The 22,408-nt window shown below is 43.5% G+C and overlaps 1 protein-coding gene across 1 annotated transcript; it reads left to right on the plus strand.

Moving 5' to 3' along the window:
* Nucleotides 1-1,224: 1,224 nt before the first annotated feature.
* LOC120750162 (serine/threonine-protein kinase PAK 3-like) lies at nucleotides 1,225-17,716 on the plus strand. The gene is made up of 13 exons (XM_040058497.1): nucleotides 1,225-1,230; nucleotides 2,201-2,273; nucleotides 8,762-8,799; nucleotides 9,232-9,351; nucleotides 9,946-10,096; nucleotides 10,423-10,486; nucleotides 11,170-11,218; nucleotides 12,211-12,323; nucleotides 12,890-13,007; nucleotides 13,605-13,704; nucleotides 14,131-14,327; nucleotides 16,275-16,412; nucleotides 17,579-17,716. Exons 1-13 carry the CDS (start codon nucleotides 1,225-1,227, stop codon nucleotides 17,714-17,716), a joined length of 1,305 nt encoding a protein of 434 aa, XP_039914431.1.
* The last annotated feature ends 4,692 nt before the right edge of the window (nucleotides 17,717-22,408 follow it).

Genomic DNA, 22,408 nt, shown 5'->3' on the forward strand with positions numbered 1-22,408 from the left:
TCTTCTGCTTTCAAACAAAGTCAAGGCATAAGCTATACTGAATTCTTAAATAATTACGTTGGCTAGCTTACATCCTTTTCTACATATATATGCAATATATGTAGAAGTATGATCATATATGTAGAATATATGGGCAAAATATGTAGAAGTCATATTATTGCCTTGAGAATTCCCTCCCTGCTATCCAGAGCTGCTGCTCCAGCCCATATAGGCATAGCCAAGCTCACTGCTTTGGGTACCAACAGTGACAAAGCCGTTGAGAAACTACCAGTGAAAGCCTTGGCAAGGCTTCTACAATTTGTCCTGATCCAGATTCAACACCATGCAGCTTAAAGCTACTGGAGTACAAGTGTCACTAGAGGACACAAAAGATACTCACAGATCTGACTCCACAAAGATGAAGGCTGAAGAACTTTTTATTAGTGACAAAGACCTCACTTATATAGGTTCTGAACAATGACCAGGGATTGGAGAACAAGGTTACCACCTCTCCATCCTACTGGCCAGGCTAGAAGTCAATCAGTTGACTCTCATCAGAGAGGAATGTGGAAAACATGGTTGTTTACAGTATAGACCGTGAGAATTCAGCTAGAGCTGGAAACATCTCACAAAAGCTCACATAATATGGTAACATACAAGCAAGTCTGAATTTTCCCCTGCAAGCCTGCAGAACCGTACACTACATTTATGTGACTGTTGCTCCAGTGGTTTCCACTTCTCCTTTTTCAGAGCCTCTTACCAGAGCAGTACAATAAGAATGACCTCTGTAATTCAACAGACTTCAGCCACACTTTGGCTGGATGTGAATACAGGTGGCAAAGCCATTTTTATGCTTATTTCCATAAGAAAGTGCATTGCTCTCTCACCTCATTCTGTGAGTGGCAGCTGCTACCAATTTGTGGTCAGTATTCTCACGTGGATTGTGAGTGAGCATGTCTAAAATCAGTCACATGTAGGCTTGGAAGTGTTAGGCATTTACACTTCCAAAAGAAAGTGCCCTGCAGTACATCTTCTCCTTTCTTTTGGTCTTCCAATCCTCTGACTATTATTGAAAACAGTTCTTTCTTCAAAATTCTGTCTGCTTCCTGTTAGTGAGCCCCAGCCTCACCTCACCTGGCATCTATGGGAGGAGCTCATTGTTTTGGTGGATGAGCCAGGAATGGAGGCAGAGTCAAACATCTGTGATAGTATTGGCATTGCATTACCTGCTGTTACATTGGCCTCATGATGGTAAGGCAGCTTTTAACTGGTGGTTCATCAAAACTGAGTATTTGTCATGTGCCTGTGTGAAGTCTGAGATGGTCCAGCTTGGGAACAAATTTTATGTTATTCTTTGGCTGTTTGAGCAGAGCCTCTGTCAGAAGGGTCTGTAGATACCTGAAGGGACTGTATGGAAATCCCATATTTCAAGCCTGCTGGTGATACCATGAGGACATAAAAGCCACACATAGAATCATACAGATAAAGATGCAAATACAGTGCCTGTGTCTAATCTGGCTTCATGCTGGGCCATCAAATTGCCTTGCATTTCTTAGAATTTTGTGCCTGTTTTCAGTCCTACAATGCTGTGCATCATTAATACTTTTACTTCTTCAATTTGAAGTATACTCTTTTTGCAAATTAATATTAAAGTAGAACTTTCTACACATGGAAACTGGTGAAAATGGGGAGAGAAGGTTGTTTTATAAGAAAGGCTAATACTTTTTATTTCCAGTCCTTTCTTCTCATGCTTATGGAAGGTCCTTCCTGATGAAGCATCATCACTGGAGAGTGCATTTTTAACCTAACTTCCTACTTTGTGCTGAAACTGACTTCCCTGCACGAAAAATCAAGAAGAAAGTACAGGTAGAGACACGGAGACAGCAACAAAGAAGTGAACAATTACAGAGGTAAATTCCCATTCACAGCTTTTTAAGTCAACTTTGCAATACTTTTGTAAGAGCACAAAAGAAGAAATGAGCACTGAGGACCAGAACTGCTTGGGAAAGGAGGGGATTCTTTCCAGACACGAAGGAGAAGTGGGATATCAGACTGCAGTTTGCTAGCAGGCTTCACCAGCTCGGCCCTGGCCCAGCCGGGCACCAGGACCCCTCTGGGACCCCCGCGCCGGCCGCCGCTGTCCGCGGTGCTGAAGCTTCGAGGGAAGAAGGTGGACGGGGAGCATCCTGCAAACTGAAAGTTTTTAGTCTTTTGCGTGCAGGCGAATGATGAGGAATTCCGTAGGCTGGCTTATGCTGAGGTAGTGAACCGCAGTAGGTCTGTGCGGGCTGCTGGTAAAGCTTTGGTAGTCGGACTGCCTCGTTGGCAGTTGCTTGTAGCTGGGATATCAATGCAGAGAAGCTTGGACAAGGAACTAAGGCATAAGTCCCGCTTTGACAATGTAAAGTGTTTGGACTGAAGCGTATCCAAGGCTGTAACCTGTGTCCTGGAAGCGAGTCCAAGTAATGGAACTCTTGGGGGTCTCACATATTACAACTTTTTTTTTATTTCCTGCAGCAATGAAATGATCACATTCCCTGCCCACTCACCCTCCCACACACACCCTCACCTATCCCCTCGCACCCCCCCTAAAAAAAAAGTAAAAAAAGAAGTATCCTTTGCTTGTTTGAGAATAATGCTTTTCTTACAGTAAAAGTCAAGCTCTTTGTGACCTGTTTCAAATCTGTTGCATGGTGCTAACTGGAGTCATTGCAGCAGAAACGTTACTTAGAATTAGCAAGGAACTTAATGAGACTGCTAACTGGGTTTTGTAAGATAAATAGGAATGAGTTCTTTGTGTGTTTTGAAGAGTGGAAAAGGTGTGAGAGCAGGAATGCTTTGTGTTTAAAAACCTCAGCTCTTCAGGTCACTTTTAATGTATATTCTTAACCACTAGTAGTCTCTGGAAAGCAGGAGTGTACACAATTTATGGCCGTGTTTAAGACAATGATCCTTCCTGCTGGCTAAGGCACAGAGTGGAGGGCTGCGAGTAACCTGCTGCTGCACTGAGCATTAATGTGCTCACCAGCCAGTGCAGGTATGAGGTACTGCCCACTATTTGTTGGAGTGGGTCAATCCTTGATCTTACCAGATGTCCATCTTCTGAGCTGCTGCATTTCTCTGAGGAATTTAGTTCTTTTTTGGTCGTTGTTACTCAGGAACGTTTACATGACCGTTTCCAACTCCACAGCTTTTTTCTTCGGGTTTTGTTGGGGCTTTTTCATTTGCTTATCTTGCTTGTTTTAGTTTGCTCCATTGACAGGAAATTTTTCTGACTAAACTTAAGCCAAGGGCCCAGCCAAGCCTGAGGTCACATTTAGCTAATCTTTAAAAGAAATGGCTATGAGCTCCAGTTCCGCTTTTTGAGGGTTTGATCTCTTTTGATCATTGATGCCATTGCTTTATTGATAATTAGGTCTAGTGTCAAGATGACTTTCCACTTACATCTCTAGTCTAGTGGGCTGCAGCAGGGTTTGGAATATTAATGGCAGCTCTTAACCAAAATCTGATATCACAGTACATGCAAACACCAGCTTATTTAATACCTTGACTAACTGGACCTCTAATATCACCACAGCCCACCTTCTTCTTGATAATGTTTAGCCTCTTTAGCATTTTATTAGTATGTGGTTTTGGGCAGTGATGGAGATATAATACAGAAATTGATATAGAACACAGAGTTCAATGAACCTTTGGTCTGACACAGTAGGGCTGTATTTTTGTTTTTAATATTCCAATTCAGGTTGTCATCTGATTTAGAGCATCTGAGACAGTTCTGAAAAGATAAGACTTCAAAATCCTAATTTTGTTAATTGACAGGTTTTACAAAAGCATACAGGTGCCTGAAGTCTAAATCCATTGCTGCACCTGTAGAATTTAATTGTGTTAGGAACTGAAACAACAAGAGCACATGTGTTTGTTACAGGTGCCTGGTTTTTCTGTAACTTCCTCTAGTATGTATCTTGGAGATTGGCAGTCTGGGTGCATAAATGGTGTAATTTGATGCAGTCTTTGATAAAAACAGGCTTTCTGAAAATATGCAAACTCTTCTATACATTGAAAAGTAAAGGGACAATATTAAAATAACTACTGGTCTAGGTATTGACAGAGTGAATGTTACAATGGATACCTGTCCTGTCTGTTTACAGCAGTAATAATGAAAATAAGTATTTTCAACTCACCCTGCTTTTCAACTCAAAGGATCCTCAGGTGGTTTACAAATGGGTTTGCTCTACATGGCACTGAACTACAGTTACAGGAACAGTCCAATAATCTTTATTGGTGCTGTCTGGCAGTCCTGGGTGAATCTGTAGGGATTGTTTGGGAAAGCAGAATATAAATGACAGAACTGAAATATAGTCAAGACCCAAGTGTTGGAAATGTTGTAGCGAATAGTAATTATTATTTCACATGTCAGTCTTGAAAGGCTAAGAAACCTGGAAGACCAGGTCCTCTTTATTGTGAAAGACAAAACAAACAAACAAACAAACAACAACAACAAAAAACCAAACCAAAACAAACAAACAAAACCAAAAAAACCCCACAAAACAAAAAACAAACAAACAAACAAACCTCTTCCCCCACCAAAACAAACCAAAACAAATCAAAACAAAACAATGAAGTTTAAAAAGAAACCATTTGAAACCAAAATGAATGAAGTTTAACAAAGAGAGGTGCCAGATTCCTCATCTGGCATGGGACAATGTTGGATGTACGGACAAACTGGGGAATAAGAGGCTGGAGAGAAGTGCTGTGGAAAGGGATCTAGGGTGTCCTGCTTGATGGCAAGTTAAATGTAAGGACACAGCATTGCCAGCTAGGCAAGGGAGGGGACTGTCTGCTCTGCTCTGCACTGGGGCAGCCTCACCTCCAAGCCCTGGGGGCAGTTTTGGGCACCAAAATATTAAAAAGTTATGAAGTGATTAGAGAGCATTGACCATTACATGAAATAGGGGATAAGGGCTGTCTGAGGTCCTCAAAGTCCTTTGCAAATGATTCTTATGGAAAAACAATTCACGAAGAGCCTGGAGCAGGAATCCGTAGTGCATTAATTCCTAATCCTTGTTGTTACAAATCTGAGCCCACTTCCTGTTCAAACAGATATTTTCCACTTACACTTTACAGCTGTAGAGTAGGACACATGACTCGAAATCACAGCCACCTTCAAAATAATACAGTTATTCCAAAGAGCACAATAATTCACAATGGTACAATTAATCGAGAAGATCCACTGTGGAACATCCACTCGAAGGGCTTTGACAGCACTGGGCTTCTGGGCCCTGCTCTTTACTCCACTGGATTGTCAGGACAAAGGGCAAGTGACTCCACAGCTTTTATCCCCATATACCACAGGCAGGTTTGAAAGAATCCTCACTCTTTGAACTTCAATGCCTGTTAAGTAGGAATCACCAAAGGGATTCCATTTCCTTTTACCTGCTGTTCCTGCTTCCTGCAGGGACATTGCTTGCCATGGAAACACCTGTGGCTCTCCTGCCAGTCTGGGCATAAATGGTTTTAATTTAATAAAACTGGGCAGAAACATTAATTAATGTAGGGGTTTTAGTAGTTACTCTCTTTTTGTGGGAGGGAGAGATTAGGAGAAAAAAAAAACCTAAAGCAGGCTTAAACATAAAAATGAACAAAAATAGTTTTATTAACATACACTAAAAGAGTGAAAGAAAAAAAAATGAAAGTTGAGAAAGAAGAAAACTTAAACAGAATGACACTTTAAAACAGGCTTCTTTCCTCTTACAATTAACTTTCTCATTGAACAACATAGAAAGCCACAACTTGGGATTTTCAGTCAGTTTCACTATTTAGACATAATCACTCATTACTTTAGAAGAGTCTTTCTAAGATCTTTTTATGAAGACATTTGCCGCAAGACAAAATAGTCCAGTGCTCGCAATGTCACACATCTGCTGCCACCCAGAGTTTTCGCAGACTGTGATGTTCTATCTGCAAAGCTTCTCAGTGTATCCGGGGTACTATTTACGAATACTTCTTCTAGTCTAAAATCATCTTTTTCTCAAAGGCTGAGACCTCCTTTTAACCCAGGAGCGGGGGCTTTAAAGTTCCCAAATAAATCTCAATTACATCAGTCTTTAATTTTGATTAGAATAGCATTCTACCTAATGACACTAAGATGCTGCAAGGAACAGTCCATTCCTCTATAATTTACCTTAGAAAAGTCCAGTTAAAAATGTCCACTTCTTCAATGCTATTCCAATATTATTAGTTCTTTCACTTCTAATCTAACTGACTTTATGCAGTGTTTCTTCCATGTACCCTCTGTTTTTTCCTTCTTCTTTCTCTCAAGGAAGAATTGTGCTTTAAAAGTTCTATGTTGCTAAGAAAGGGTTACATCTGCTCGGGCCTGCAAAGGCCGCGTGCAAGTGCCAAGGCTGCAGGAGCTGAAGAAAATGCAAAGCTGTACTCATGGAGGAAGCTGATAAATGTCCTTTTTTCCACCCCTTGGACTTGTCCAGGGCGGTCCAGCTCAGAGCTACCACAAAGCTGTAAAAGGGCTTCACCTGGGCTGCTCCCATGCAAGCAGCAGCTCTCAGAGGCTCGGCCGGGCCCGGCCCAGCCGCCCAGAGAGCAGCAGGGCCCGACCTGGGCTCCCCCTGCTCTCCATGCAAGCAGCAGTTCTCAGTAGCCTGTCCGGGCCCGGCCCTGCTGCCCGGCCGGCAATGGGGGGCCCAACCTGGGCTCCCCCTGCTCTCCATGCAGGCAGCAGTTCTCAGAGGCCTGTCCGGGCCCGGCCCTGCTGCCCAGCCGGCAATGGGGGGCCCAACCTGGGCTCCCCCCGCTCTCCATGCAGGCAGCAGCTTCTGGAGGCCCGGCCGGGCCCGGCCCGACCCGACCCAGCCGCCCAGAGGGGCAGCAACGCCCGACCCGGGCCGGGCCGGCCCGGCCGCCCACCATGTTACCTCATGGCTGATTCCAAAATGAGAGAGAGCGATCTGCGGCAGATTAGTTTTAAAGGCCCCTTCCAAAATCGCATTGACATTTCCCATTGGTCAGCTTAGCTGCCAATATCCTGGCCAGCTTTTTGATAGGTCCCTGTCCTCCCCTCCCCAAACCACTCTACGGTTAGGGCAGGGAAAAAGCATTTCACATTTCTAAAACAAAATTGTGCCAACCCATGATAAGCAGATGACCAAAATGCCCACAAGTCAGTTTACAAGGTAGCGTGGGATCTTGGAAAAGGTCTGTGCTGCTGCAGTTTTAAACTATTGTAAACTCACATTCTTTGGGCATGACATTTGTGGGGCATTCCAGGGGCAGTGGGTCAGGCTGCTACAGAGCTCCAGAAGAACAAAACTGGGACAGAATCTAGCAGTTCTAGATGTTCTCAAATGTTAATATTCCAAAGAATGAGTTAACAATCAGAAATGTGGGGACTTTATGTCAGGGGGTGCATCTTACTGCAAAAAAGGGATCTCAGGCTCCATAGTCAGTCAGAGCAAAGTTCAACATTAAAGTGAGCAAGAAGTAAACTGAAACCATTCCACCTTGTGGAATACTCCTGAAATGGATTCTGTTTCTCCCTCTGGCCCCTAAATGTCACTGAAATGGTGACTTTTCTTTGTTGCTTCTTTTCAGAACTAATAAAGATGGGAGAAGGATTCCCATTCTTAGTTGGAAGCATTAGTGACCAAAGGTTATGTTTACTTTTGTTCCATCACATGGTTTTTTCTTCTCAGTGTTCAGATTGGTGTACAGGGCATACTTGTTTGGTGTGTTGTACTCTTGGATTCTTTCAGAAATGTTTGGGGTTTTTTTTCGCTAGCTTTCCAAAAGTTTCAGTTGCCTTACATAAGTTCGCCGACCAACCAGAAATGGCTGCTACAGTGATGTCAGCAGAAGAGTGTCATGCCATGCTGCTGCCAACAGAATGTTGCTGTGTTGCATGGAAACCTAACTGTCCAGAGAACCTCTTTCACGTGCTCGTTGCAAGAGGGTACTTCTGGTCCAAGGGTTCTCAGCTGATAGGCTGCCCCTTGGCCCTGGGAGTCCCATATTTTCTCTTTTCAGTGCGCAGTCTGCGAAACTGCTGTGCAGCATCACTAAAATGTTAAAGCAAATCTTTGCTGCAGTTAGTGATTTTTTTCCACTGGCCTATTCTTTCTATTCTTGCCCAGACAGAGTCTGGCTGGTGACTCACCTAGCAAGTAAGTAGAGGTTTTTTCCTAGGTGCATCTTAGCTGGCTTTTGTATCACTGTGTTGTTCATGCTATCCCTTAGTAACTGAGCAGATTTTGAAGTGAAAATGCCATTAAGATACTAAGACTTGAGTAAAGCTCATGTCAACAGCTTCAGCCAAAAAGGGGATGTCTGTAGCTCTCTCATGGGGTGTGGGCAGCTTTTGTAATTGAACCTGCAGGGGTTCTTTTCCCTGCATGGGTTGGCCTGTGGCAATGGGGTCTGTAATTTCCTCAGCTGCTGGTTCAACAAAGACAAATTCCAAAATGCAGACTGGCAGAGCTTCTGACAAGTCTGTCTAGAAACCCTGCAGTTATCTCCAGAACTGAAGGAAAACAACTTATTTTCTAAATTCTGTGATTAAAAGATTTGATGGTCTGACTTTACAATGTTTGGAGAAAAAGAATAGCCTAGTATATTGTGCTATTTTCTTGCTTGTCTTGTAAAAGAATCGTCGTTACTGGAGGGACATCCTGGGAGAAAAATGCTCTTTATTTGAGTTGACTTATTCTGTGGGATTCCCCCCAGTAGGCCATTTCCTAACATCTGTTTTATTTTCCCTTGCTCATTACAGGTGAAGTTGCATGTAGATACAGAAAAGCCCATGCTTCGGTGAGTGGCAAAGTAACCTCTGACGTTCCAAGCATTTCAGAATCATGAAATGCCATGAACTTTGCCTGCTGCAATAGGAGCCAGCCTTGTAGCCTGAAAGAAAGTCCATTTCAGTGTCTTTGCATCAGCAAAAAAGGGGTCCCTGGCTGTTTTGTAATTTGCTCTTGAAGAGCTTTTAAGTAGATGAAAGTCTGGTTTTGCAGACAGAAAGTTGCTTGCTTTTTTTTTTTTTTAGCCGTGGTGGAATATATGGTTCACAACAGTATGCCGTGCTGTCTAATTCGCCCACTCTAATTTAGTTTTAGCAACTCAGAATCCCATTTCTATTCAAGTTTATGATTTCTCCTCAGTATAGCTGGATAGATTGATGCATATTAATAAGATTGTAAATCATTTGTAACTGCCGTCACTCAGACTTCTGTCTGTCCACAGAGCCGAAAACAAGAATCAGAAGCTGCTTGGGCTCCCTCTGTTTCTAAAGATGATGATGATAAGGAGGAAGACAACCAAGCTCTACCTGTTTTTAGACCAGAACCTGAACATCCAGAATCAGTAAGGGCCAGCTTTGCTCAGCATTGTGTTTGTTGTAATTCAGAGCTGTCTGTTTCTGATGAGGCAGCACTGGTCATTCATGGCTGAAAATTCTGAGGGATGGAGTCGTACTGTGACAAAGTGTTTCTTCCAGTCCCAGCCACTGACACCTGGAAAATCAGCTCTGAGCTTTCAGGTTTAGTCATCATTTTCCTGTCATTCTCAATGGGACCATGACTTTATCTTAGCATTGGGTAAGAGGTTGTGTCTGCAAATGCTGCTGGTGTAAAAGTGAGCTACTTTGTATCTGTGCAGGCTCCCTGCCATCAGTGGAGCCAGCAGTTCAAAGGCACAGCTCACAGAAACTGTTCTGTGGAGGTTCCTGCCCCTCTCCATGGATCAAGTAGAAAAATGAACAGCTTAGACTGCACCTGTAACTTTTACATGACCAACATTTGATGAGAAGACTCCTGCGTAGTCCTGCCATGTCAAGAGAAGGTTGGCCCCTGAAGGGCTGGAACGCGGCTCCTAATGGACACTTCCTAAAGCTTGAAATACTAGTGAGAAGTATCTTTGCCAGCCACCTTTCTGACACAAACTGATTTCTTGTCACAGATCTACGCATCCTCTGGAATAGTAGCTGACGGTTTACCAGTATCCTCTGAAATAGGCACTCCTACACCTGAGAACTCCAGCCCCAGCAGCTTGTGTAGCAACACCTCCGAGGAGCAAAACTGGATAGAGGAAGAGAGTCTAAGAAAACTAAGTAGGTCTTCTGCAGTTCTTGTCTGATAGAGCTGTGTTAATGTTCATAGATAACAAACACTTGCCTTAGTACCTGTTCTTTCCCTCTATCTGTCTCCTCTGGATGTTTCTCCCTTTTTCTGGTTTCCGGTCAAGGTAACTCTTCAAAGGACTGTAGGAAACCAATCATTGTGCAGGCCATCTGTGCTGTGGAGCTGCCTGTCTTGTTGTTGTTGTTGTTACCCAAATGACTACAGCTCACAGCCCCAGAGAATGGGGCAGCATTTCTGATCCACTGGTAGGTGGTATCACCATTTTGAAGTGGACTTTTCATTTTGTTCCTTTCAGGGAGCATTGTGAGTGTGGGAAACCCTGTGACAAAATATGTTGGACTGGAAAAAATTGCAAAAGGGTAAGTCCAGCCACTGTTCCTTCTCCAGAACCACAGGCCAGGTATTTGGCTGGTGTAAGATCAAGTGTGAAGTCAGGCAAGCTCCAAACATGTTCAGACATGGGGTTTAGATTCTTCTGTCAGTACTGATCAGAATTTATAACTGATCAGAAGGTGTCATCAAAGAACTTCATATGGTGTCTTGCCTTCAGCAAGGAGCAGGACCTGAAAGATCTCCTGTCCCTCTAGTTCCTGTCGCCTCTTTAGTTATTTTCTTAGGAGAAATAATTTCTTTTTCTCAAAATAATAGGGCCCTAGATAGATTCAAATGAGAGATCTGAGAACAGAGCAATAAGGGTTCTTGAGGACTCAGCAAGGTAACGCAGATAAAGAATGAAAGTTATTACTTTCCAGTTTTTGTAGACCTGCTCCATGCCCCACCCCAGGTCCCTCATAGGTTTGGAACTAAAAGAAATCCAGAGTGTGCATCTGAGATTTGTACTAGACCTTTACGTTGCACCTAAATTTTCTTTTGGACACCCTGCATGGCAGAGGGCTGGTGGGCTGCTGTGCTCTTGGCTGAGGAGTAGGTGATGCCAGGTGTTCTGTAAACACTCCAGGCAGCAGAGACCTCCTGTCTGGGCTGGCTTTCACTTGTAGGAACTCAATGGCTTCTCCTTTCTTTGCTGCTCTTTTGTTTCCAGGGGTTATGGAACGGTCTATACAGCGACTGATACTGCCACAGGAGGAGTGGTAAGTGCCAGTAATCCCAGATTTTGCAGCTCCTGAGTGCCTTTCCCTCTCATGTGAGCTGTGGCTGGAGCTTTGGGTTTCCGGGAGATCTTTCCTGCAAAAGCTGTTCCTACAAATCAGAGACTACCATCATCCTGCCCAATCCATTTTGGACAGCTCTTTGGGGCTACAGCTTAACATTTCTGAAAGCTCCTACCTGTCTGACAGCAAATACCTCTGATTCTTCCTGGTTGCTTCTAATCCCCTTGGGGTACTGTGCTTTATAACTGTGCTAAGATAGAAGTTTACAAGGGACTCAGGGCATATCTGTAAAATGCCATGGAGTGAATTATTTCTTTTTAAAGCCAGGAAACAGCTGCCAATCTAAACTATTCAAGAATGTTTTCTTTAGATCTGCAAAATTAAAATTCAACAAGTTAGGAAGTGGTAGGATTTTGGTTTTTTGGGGATAACCTTAATGATTCTTTTAGGATGGCATTTTATCTGTAATGTCTGTCTGTGTTTTCTTTGTTTTGCCATCAAGAAGAGCAACAGTTGCATTTGAAAAAATTATCAATCTCCATAGAATTCCTAAAAGATTCCTAGATATTTTGTGATATTTTCACAGGAACAAAAGTGTTTTATGCCTGCAAACCACGTGTGAATTGTAATAGTGGTGATAAACTAAGGCCAGTGGAAAATAATTTAGGCACAGGGTGTTGTTAGAGCTCTAGGGTTAATAGCCTAAGAGACCATTTTTACCAAGTTTGACAAGGCAAAATATCTATGGCCATGTGTCCTAACTAGCACCTGAGCTGGCAGAGACATGGGCTCTTGTAATGTCAATGACTAAGCTCTGATGTGTAATCACAAGGCAGTGTAGCTGGGCTGTGTTACTCCAGAAATGCTCACTCCATGTTCATTCTGATCTCACTCCAGGAGCACTCACTCCATGTTCATTCTGATCTCGTGCAACAGGCTTCTCAGGTTAATGGTTTTCAATGTCATTTTAGGTGGCCATAAAGCAAGTGAGTCTCCACAAACAGCCCCAAAAGGAACTAATTGTCAATGAACTCCTAGTTGTAAGGGACAATAAGCACCCCAATATTGTTAACTATTTAGACAGGTAAGTGGTTCTGGTATAATTGCGTGAATGTTCATTTGTATTCTGCAAGACAAAGGTTAAAAAAAAACCCTCTTTAGATACTGCTGGAGAATTGAGCCTTTTACTTTTATTTATCTATTTGTATACAATATATAGGAGGAGAGTGAATTTTGTTTGCAGTAATTTTTTCTGGCATGCATTGTTGGAAGCCTGTTTTGAAAAACCTGGGTCAGCACTATCTGACTAAAACAACAGTCCCTAAGTTCACTGCCTCCATGTGGTTTTGTTAGTTTGGGTTTTTCTTTTTTTAAGTTGAACATATTTTCTGTATTTTATGGTAAGTGCTGATAACTCATCATAGAAATTATTTCCCTACATTACACTTTCTTGCCATCTAAGACATCTCAGTTTTCATGAACGGGCCTTTCTTATTAGACTGCACAGACTCCAAGTAGTATATAACCTAGGAGGAATGCCTCTTCTTTTTATTCCATGTTCATTTACAAGTGCCCTGGAAATAGTAATAAACTAGTGTTTTTCCTAAGGTAATTTAGCTATGCACATTCATCTCCATTTCCTTCTTTCAGCTACCTTGTTGAGGATAAACTCTGGATAATTATGGAATACATGGATGGAGGATCTTTAAGCAGTGTCGTTAAAGAAGTCCAAATGACTGAAGGAGAGATGGCAGCCATCTGCCAAGAGGTAAGGGATGCCATGGTGCTTCTGATTGTTTGGGGAGGCTGGTACTTCTAGACGGGTGGTAAGAACAGGAGTGATTTCATGTTCAGAGCTTTGTTTCTGTGTGATTTCTGATTTGATGGATGGAGAAGCAAGAGTGTCTTAGGTGGAGGGCCCACCAGTACAACTGTTGTGGTACTCTCTTTTTAAAAAAAATTTATTTACTTTTCTCAACGTTGCCTCTTTGAACATTTGCCTGGAGCCTGTCTGTATTGCATTCCTTGTCTGTAAAAGCAAACGTGCTAGTAGCAGAATTTTTAACTAACAGCAAACGATAGTTTGTCACCTGGATAGAGAGAGCCCATGCCCTGCAGCAGCTGTCATTCTGTCTTGTGTTTGCAGGGGACAGTCTTGACATTTCTCTTTCAAGAGGTAATATGTTTTCACTTAGAAAGATACTGTTCTACTACTGATAAGCAACAGACTCTTCCTCTTGACAACACCATGTTCTGCCACTACTCACCCTTCAGCTAGAACTGAGGTCCTTTAGAGCCATTTCCTTTCGTGGTGATGAAATCAGGTCATTAATTTTTACCCTCCTGTTTGTTTTTTATCTATCAGTGCCTGCAAGCACTAAATTTCCTTCACTCCAACCTTGTGATTCATAGAGATGTGAAAAGTGAAAACATTCTTCTTGGAATGGATGGATCTGTCAAACTGGGTAGGTATTCTTGGTCAGGCACAGCATTCCTGGGATGTGAGGTTGCTTTAGACTGATCACCAGCTCCCCAACAGGGGTGCCTGCGGGAGTGCATGGACCGCTGCTGCAAGCTAGGAGTGCAGCTGCGCTGTGCAGAGAGGTCTTGAGAGAAACAAGGTGTCAAGAGTGGTTTTGGTTTGTGTGTGGTCCTTCCAAAGGGTGGGAGTTACAGTATTAAACTTAAAGTGAATAAAAAACACTGAATGAAACAGGGAGGCTTCTGTAAGTGACCGATTCCAAATTTCCTCAGTTGCAGCCCTGAGGAAAGAGAGCATGGCCACTTTTACAGCTAGATTCAACACCACATTCTCAGACTCAGAGTGGGAAATTCTTTAACTTGGTTTCTTAATTCAAGCTGATTTTAACAACACTGGGTTTTCTCCTCAGCTGATTTTGGCCTCTGTGCCCAGATGACTTCTGAACAGAGCAAGCGGAATTCATTGGTTGGGACAGCTCACTGGATGGCACCGGAATATGTGAATAAGGATGCATATGGGGCCAAAGTAGATATTTGGTCCTTTGGCATTGTGGTGATAGAAATGCTGCAAGGAGAACCACCTTACTCCAATGAAATTCCTCTCAAGGTAAGGTGCAAATACTAGCAGATGCCACCGGCTCTCTAATGTGTCCCGTGCTCTGTCTCCCATGAGACAAAATCCCATTCACTTGGGACAAAATCCCATTCACCAAGTCAGCTTGGACTTGTTCAACCATCAAGGCCCATCTACCAAAAGCTGTTGTCTCGGTTTGAAAGACAGGTATCTGCTAGGGAGAGGTGGGGCCTCTCTAGGAATGGGGAATTCCAATCCCTTCCCTCCAAGTTATTATAATTTAGAAGATTAAAGAGACTTTTCAGTCAGAGCTATGGGGAAAGGAATAACAGTCCTTTACTAGTAAATATAACAGGACAAATAAACAACAATGGCAATAATAATAATAATAATAATAATAATAATAAAAAACAGAACCAAGAACCCCGAGGGGCTTTGTCTCACAAGTACCAGGCAGTCTGATCTCTTGGGACCCTGAGAGCACCAAGCCAAAACGGTGGAAAAACTCTGGAGCTGATGACTGGAAACAGTGGCTTGTCCTGGCAGGCAGGGGCAGGGGTGTCCCAGCAGGCAAAGTGAGCAGTGCTGAAGAAGCTGTGACAGCTGGACAGGGGCTGACCCAGCTCCAGCAGGGCAGGCAAGGAACTCCGAATTCCTGGGCGCTCCAGTAGATGATGGATGGTGGCAGAATTCCCAGGACCGGACCCTCCGTTAACAGTGGACTCCACACAGCTGGCAGTCACCCGACCATCCTCTCCAATGCCGAGAGTAGGAGGAGGGCACCCTCAGCTCCCCCAAACTTAAGTGATCTTCTCCCACCCTCGACACTTCTTATGTGTGGGTCAAGTACCCTTTAAGCATCAGTCTCTTAGCAACGTATGGGGGGAAAACATTCTATAGGGAAAGAAAAAAAAAAAAACCCAAACTAAACCTAACCCCCAACAGCTGTCCATCAGCATCTGGAGTAGCTTTGACTGCATCAGAGCACCCTGGGAGAACCTCAGAAGAGGAGTGGCACGTTCCAGTTTAAAAATATCCCATTTTGGCCTTCAGTGATGCTTCAAATTTCTCATGCATTTTTTGAACTCTTTTTGAGATGTGTCTCAGAATGACAAGAAATTTTCTGTGGCAAGTTTCTCAAACTGGGGAATTTGTATGAAAACCATTTCAACTGTGTCTGCAGGCACAGAACCCTTTTCAGACTTGCACCAGTGCCAATTACTTATCTGAGCCTTTCAGGAAGTGCCTCTGGTTCTAGGAATGCCTTAATTATTCACTACCAAATCCTTTTCTAAAAGTATGTTTTAGCACAGGGATTAGCTTCATTAGTGTATTCACATGAATATCAAAATTAGCAGAGAGTTACCATAGGGACATTACCTAGAGAGTTACCTTCCTTTATCTGATTAGACCATTAAAAGTTTTTCTTTGACCATGGAAGTGAAGCTGATTCAGAATTTGGAGTCTGATGAAAGATACAGTTTGAGGTGGCTCCTGTCTGTCTGACCAGCCATTTTCATAATAAAATATTTGTGGACGTCATGGAATGTGTCTGTGTTGAACTGAGGTTCCAAATGTTTCTTTTCCTCTAAGCAAGGAAGAAGTTGATGGATTTCCTTTTTGACATCTGGTTAGCATTTTTATTGGGAAGAGATCAAAAAAATTGACAACCTTGTTTTTTTTAATGGGAGCTGTGCTTTAGAGACCAGTGAGCACTGCAGAGATGAACTCATGCAAATGTGATTTTGGCTGATGTAGTTCCTACTAGCTTGGTCAGCCCATGAAATCAGCTGTCAAGGCAAGATCATCTGCATGTTGGAATAGCTGTGGCTGCTATTTTGTAGGTGCAGAAAAATCATCTCTATCCCTCTGCTGGGGCAAAAGCAGCCACTGGAGGCTGGAGCTTGAAAAATGGGGTCTATGTGAGCAGTTAGGGATATGAAAGAAACAGATGGAATCTTGTGCTTCCTTTTTCTCTAGGCCCTGGATCTCGTTGCTAAGAAAGGGGTACCGAAGCTGGAGAACGCTGAGCAACTGTCTGCTGTGTTCCAGGACTTTCTGAACTGCTGCTTGCAGACTGATGAGGACACTCGATGGTCTGCTGAGCAGCTTCTGCAGGTACAGTGTGAGGCAGCTGCAAGTGAAACAGCTGTCCAATGGATTGGTTTTTTCTCGTCAGCTAAACTCAAAGGCATCACACGAACTTCCCCTCATACTAATGCCAAGTCTGGGTGGTAGCCATTGAAGCCATTAAGTCCTCCCCGGGGCCTTCTCCAGGCTGAACAACCTCAAGTGTTGAAGCCTTTCCTCACAGGAGAAGTGTTCCATCCTTTGATCATTTCTATGGCCCCGTTCTGTGTTTTGATAGCATGTTCAGTTTTCCCTGGTGGCAAAAGAACTGCAGTATGATGATCCCAGATATGGAGGCCTGAAATGGTGCTGGCAGTGAAGGAACCCAATGAAGCCATCACAACCAAGGGGTCCAAGACTTGGCTGTGGGAAGGAAGGGGTTATTGGGGTCTCTCTTGGACCATCAGAAGGGCCTCAGCTTTTCTCCCCTACCCTACTCTCAGAGGTTTCTGACAAAACAGGGATAGCTGAGCAGGACTTGTCACAGCCCTTTTTGCTGCCTGGCACAGTTGAGTAGATGAGAACTGCTGCAGGGTTGCTGCCAGGTTTTGTGACAGATCGGGAACTGCAGAATGTGCCACTTGGCTGTCCCTGCTGTGAAGGTGCCAGCCAGCATAGTTTGCAGGGGATGCAAAGGCAGATACTGCTCTCCCTGCAAGCCAGAGCTGAATCCATCAGTGCTCCACTGCTTGTGTCCCTGCTCTTGGTGCTGAAAACCTCAGTGGTCTTCAGATGAACACATAGGCCCAGATCCTACTGGAATAAACATTTATTAGCTGTCCTCAAGTTTCTTGAAGAACAGCTTATGCTCCTTATCTTTTTTGACAACTAAAATACCCTGTATCTACAAGAAAGAGGACCCCTAAGTCAATATTTTGTGTTTCCTGAAAGAGGAAAATTCTTGGACTGCAAGCAGCATTCTCAGAGTCTTGGCAGGGCAAATACTGCATCAAGCTGCTAGAGACACCTTGGTAAATGGATTAATAGAATTATGGGCCAAGTATTCCAGGTACTGGACATGTGATAGGAAGATACATATAGTTCCTTCAGACCTATTTCTGCATCTTTCTGGTGTCTCGAGGAATAGGGCTTGAGACCATGAAGAAATTAGAGTGGAAAGTCATGCTTCATTTGTTTTCTTTTCCTTTGGGCAGCATCCATTTTTACTCTCAGCCAAGCCTCTCTCCAGCCTCACCCCTCTGATCATTGCAGCAAGACAAATGAGGGAGGACAGGAGGTGCAACGGTGACGGAGCTTTGTCCAGTTGCAGCGATGGGTGGCTCTCAGAATAAAAACTATTTAAAACCTCAGTTCAGTTGGAAGATAGCCTTGGATGGCTCTTTGAATAAAAACTGTTTAAAACCTCAACTCAGTTGGAAGATAGCCTTCTTTCTCACCCTGTGATTAAGCTGTACATTCCCCTTTTTAATTGTCACTTGTTTCTTAGAAAGATGCAAAGTCCCATTTGTGAAGGTTTTTGGTATGATTTGGGATTGGAGAAGGGTCTTTTTCCTTCCTAAACTCCAGCCTGCACTGCTTTCAGAATACAGCCCACTGGATGGTTTTTGCCCAATCACGGTCTTATAGATAAGGAAGAAAGCACATTTGCATTTCCAACCAGACATGAATGAAGAGCGGAGCAGACAAAATATCATGTGGAGATACAGGCTTTCAGCTGTACCTCTGGAGGGTTTCAGCTCTCAAACACTGGATTTGTACAACTACTAACAATCTCTTTGCCATCAGTGTGCTCTGAAAGGACCCATCTGATACAAAGCTGTTAAAGGAAATGTGAGGTGAGAGCGGGGCCAGCCACACTAGAGCTGAACCCCAGCAGAGCCCTGGCAGAGCACACAGCAGCCTCAGCAACAGCAGCCTGGAAGAAGGAGTTTGTAGCAGCAAGCAGCAGCAGCAGACCAGCCCTGGATACTTGCCTCTTCCTGGCACCAGACCATGCATCCCATATCAGAGCTAAACTGGCAGTGGGCTGCTCCCAAGGGGAATCGTAGCCTGATCGTGAGCTGTGCAGCCTGGTGGGATTGGCCACCTTGAGTCTGTGCAGGTGTAGAGGAGCACCAAAGAGGGGAGTGGTGGTGTCACTGCTGAGGACGCTCCTCTCCTGGGAGACTTGCAGCTAAATATTAATTAACTGTCCTGGATTTCCTGGAAAGCACAACAGGCCTGATTTTTCAGATGGCTGCTGAGGTGAGCAGCTCTGGTTTCTTCAATAGGGGATCCTGAGGGGAAGCTGAGAGAGTTGCCAGGAGCCTGCAGCTGGCACGACAGTGGCTGACGGGTGTTTCAGAAGCAATGGTGGCCAAGTGTCCATGCTCCCAGCCCTGTAAGAAGCTCCTGGGGAGCACCAACATCCAGGGCAGGAAAATAGGCTGTGGCACATCAGATCATGCAGAAGTGGGTGCAGGAAGGGCACTGCCAGCCTGACTAGGGAGCAGCAGTACCCGATGGGGAGAAAGCCTCAGCCTCTCTAAGCTCTGCACCCACCACAACTGACACAGCTGTCCAGAGAGAGCTCCAGTGGGATCCTGCTGCCACCCAGGTGTCAGCTGCAGGCTGTGCCCTGCATTCAGGGCAGTCCCAGATGACAGCAGTGAGCACAGCTGTGGGACTGGAACCCAGGAACTCCTCCACTTAGTGCCAGAGCTGCAGGAGGAGGTGAGTAGTTATACACTATATACAAGTGTATATCTATACACTTATCTATTTACCTGATCATTCAGTGCAGTATAAATTAGAGGGTTTTTCTTCCAAGCTCGGTGTTCACAGCCCATCCTTTTGGCCAAATCCAAATTCTTTCTCAACTGTTCAGTGTTTGAAAAGTTGGCATGGGCTGATCCGTATTTGTGCTGGATGTTATAATTGTCTGGGTTGTTGGGAGTTTTCACGCTTGTTTTGTTCCTTTCTGAACAGAAGGGAAAATAATTAAAGACTTTGATTTCCAGGTTGTTGTAGCCTAAAGAGTAGCTGCCATCCACTGAGGAAGGAAAACAGGAGATAGAGAGGTCAAAGAATGCCCCATGTTTCTCTGCAGGATGTTTGAGACATATGAAAGTTGTTCCTCTTTCTGCTAGAAACTTGCTGCTTTTGACTTGAAACAGATTTAAACTTCCAAAGCCACCTGAGTGATGCTGAGGGCAGTTGGAGAATCACCCTCCACAGCCCAAACATCTTATTGAAACTTCACCTTCAGGAGGGAAACTCTGACAAACCCACAGTGAGCAACATTTTATAAAGGTCAAAACAGCATTTCTGGGTTTAACAGCATTTATGGAACTAAGGGAATTAAGAATGAAGGTTTGTTTTTCCTAACTTCCAGGGTGTTTGACACAACAAGAGGAAGGAACACGTACCTGAGAACATGTTGTCTGTGGGAGGAGGAAGGGTCTCTCCCCAAGATTAAAACTTAATTTGAGGGTTTATTGGGGGTAGAAAGAGTTTTATAGGGAAACTCATGAGATTGCTTTTCTACTTAGTTTATTAGCAAGGGTTATTGATTAGTAAATGTAAGAGTTTAGGGGTTGTTTGTTCTTTTTGCCTTTATGAAATCATGAAATTAGAAAATGTCACACCCAAACCAGACAGAAATTCAGAAAAGTAGAACCGACCAATTGAATTATAAATAAAGGAATTACAATGCCCGCATTTTTTTCTCATTTCCAGGATGACTGCCACAATGAGAGGAAGGAACACTCTGGTGAGAAGCCATCACCTGCAGGACAAGGAAGAGTCCTTTGCCAAGACTTAAAGAAGAATGTTGGGGTTAACAGGACTTAAAGATGGAATAGGGAAATTAATGAGCATTACTATCTACCTTTGTCATAAACTTATAGTCACGTGCCACATTCCAGATGTCACCTTCCCTGTTTTTTCAATGTTCGGTTGTTTTCTTTTTTCGACTTAGTTTATGTAATTGTTTTTTGAATAACGAATGTAAGAGTGTTTGGGTTGGTTATATTTTATAATGGGTTTTTATAATGTTTTAAATATGTCTTATTATATGGTTTACTGTGGGTTGTTTGTTTGTTTTGTTAAGTTTCATTTTTTTTTTTTTTTTAGTTAACCCCAAATTTGTTTGCTTCTTTCATATTACAAGTGCAGCACTTATTTGGAAAAAATGCAGGCATTCACTTTCTTCCCTTTGGAAAGAACCCAACCCTTCGCTCGGTGGGTGGGGAGTGTGAAGCTGGATCCTTCTTCTTCCAACCTGTGGGATTTTATCATTTAGTCCTAAGAATTCCAAAACATCAGCTTGAAACTGCAAACCCTTCAAGCCTGGGGACTGACCAAGGTTTAACTTGCTGTTGCATGGAAACTTTCCATGCTTTCCAGTTCAAATGTAAACATTTCCTTCATATTGCTATTTCAAATCCTTTTGCCATGGGGTTCCCTGAGGGTGGATGCCAGAGCGTTGCCTAGTTTATTTTACCACCCTGTGCTGCTCCCTGTATTCCCTGTGGTGCTACAGCCACTGCTTCTGTGGCTCCCCTCACTTAAGGGAATCCGACTAGCAGCACATAGCACTCAGGTTTCAGCCCTCTGAGGACAAGTAGCAAGTTTTAGTCCAGCAAGACAGAATAAGTCAACCACAGATCCCACTGCACCATCTGTGGTCTCCTTCCTGTACATGCTGGAAATGAGATAACTTTCCTAATTAATGTTTTTTAATTAACTTTTTGATTAATTTTTAATAAACACAAGTAGTGTATTAATCTTTAGCAGTGTAATTTTTCATTTTAGCCAGCACATAGCTAAATTTTTTCTACAGACTGTTATTGTTAGAGTGTGATTATTAAATCCCCAAAAGCTTTAAGTTATGAGGAGCTAACCCTGATAACCTTCAAAAAACAAAGCCCTGGGGCGTTAAAGGGTGGACCCCTGGAATCCAAAATTTATAGCCCTCCAAGGACATGTTGAAGTAACCAGAAGATAAAGAAGAGACTAACAAAGATGATTCAACACGTGCTGGAGACTCCCTGTCTGGGGAAAAGATACTAAAATCACTAAAAGTGTGGACTAATTAGCATGAGAAGTGAGAAATCAATAACCAATAGAAGATAGAAATAATTGATGCAAATTTGTGTAATTTAGAAACAATGAACATTAACTTCTTTGCTAAAGATGTATAAATATTTGAAAAATTTTGGAAGTCGTGTGCATCTAGGTGGAGCACCCCAGCCTGGAATAAACTAATGCGTACTCCCTAACACTACAAAAGCAGTGTTAGAGAGTTTTCATTCATCCTGATGTTTTTAGCTGCATACTGGCAAGTCTCTTGGAATCAGCTGGCAGCAAAACTCCAGAAACTGTCAGTGAGTAAGAGCAGAAGTGACTGTGGGAACAAGACGACAGGCATTCAGCAGGAATGATGGCAAAGTGAGCAACATCCACATGCACACACAAACCACACTGTTGGACTCTTCCTCCTCCTGGGAGTTCCTCCCGTGGTGTGTAAGCTCCCAACTGCATTTCTTTACTCAAGAAGGTTTAAAAAATGGGATTCAGAATGCTTACAGCTATCTAGGGAAAACAGGAAACTCATCCCTATTCCATGCAAAGACAAAATGCAGAATACAGGCTGGCAGAGCTGACACAAAAAGCTGGCAACAAGCCAAGGTTCAAAACCTGGCTGGGGACACGTTGGTGCTTGGCCCTCCTGTGGAAAGGAACCAAACACCAGTGACTTTTGATGTTTTATTTTGGTTTGGTTTTGGCTTTTGGTGTTTGTTTTCCCACAGGAAGGAGGATCAGGGGTTCTGGGTTTCTCAGCCATTCAAGCCTGAAGTGTGAAATAATAATAACTACTTACATACAACATTTCCAGCACTTGCACCTGCAGGTGATTTTGGGCTCAGAGGGGCAGGCTCCACTGGGTAATTTATGAGAGCCCCTGCTGCAAAGGCAGCCACTGCAATGAGGAATTCTTGAGCAGTTCACCAGCCTCCATCCTTGGCTGCCTCTGCTGAGAA

This window comes from Hirundo rustica, chromosome 1 (assembly GCF_015227805.2).
Source record: "Hirundo rustica isolate bHirRus1 chromosome 1, bHirRus1.pri.v3, whole genome shotgun sequence".
NCBI lineage: Eukaryota > Metazoa > Chordata > Aves > Passeriformes > Hirundinidae > Hirundo > Hirundo rustica.

Excerpts from the sequence above, each read along its gene's own strand:
- LOC120750162 (XM_040058497.1), top strand. Across the intron at positions 10,097-10,422 it reads AGAGAGTCTAAGAAAACTAA|GGAGCATTGTGAGTGTGGGA; the intron begins GTAGGTCTTCTG and ends TGTTCCTTTCAG. Across the intron at positions 11,219-12,210 it reads ATACTGCCACAGGAGGAGTG|GTGGCCATAAAGCAAGTGAG; the intron begins GTAAGTGCCAGT and ends ATGTCATTTTAG.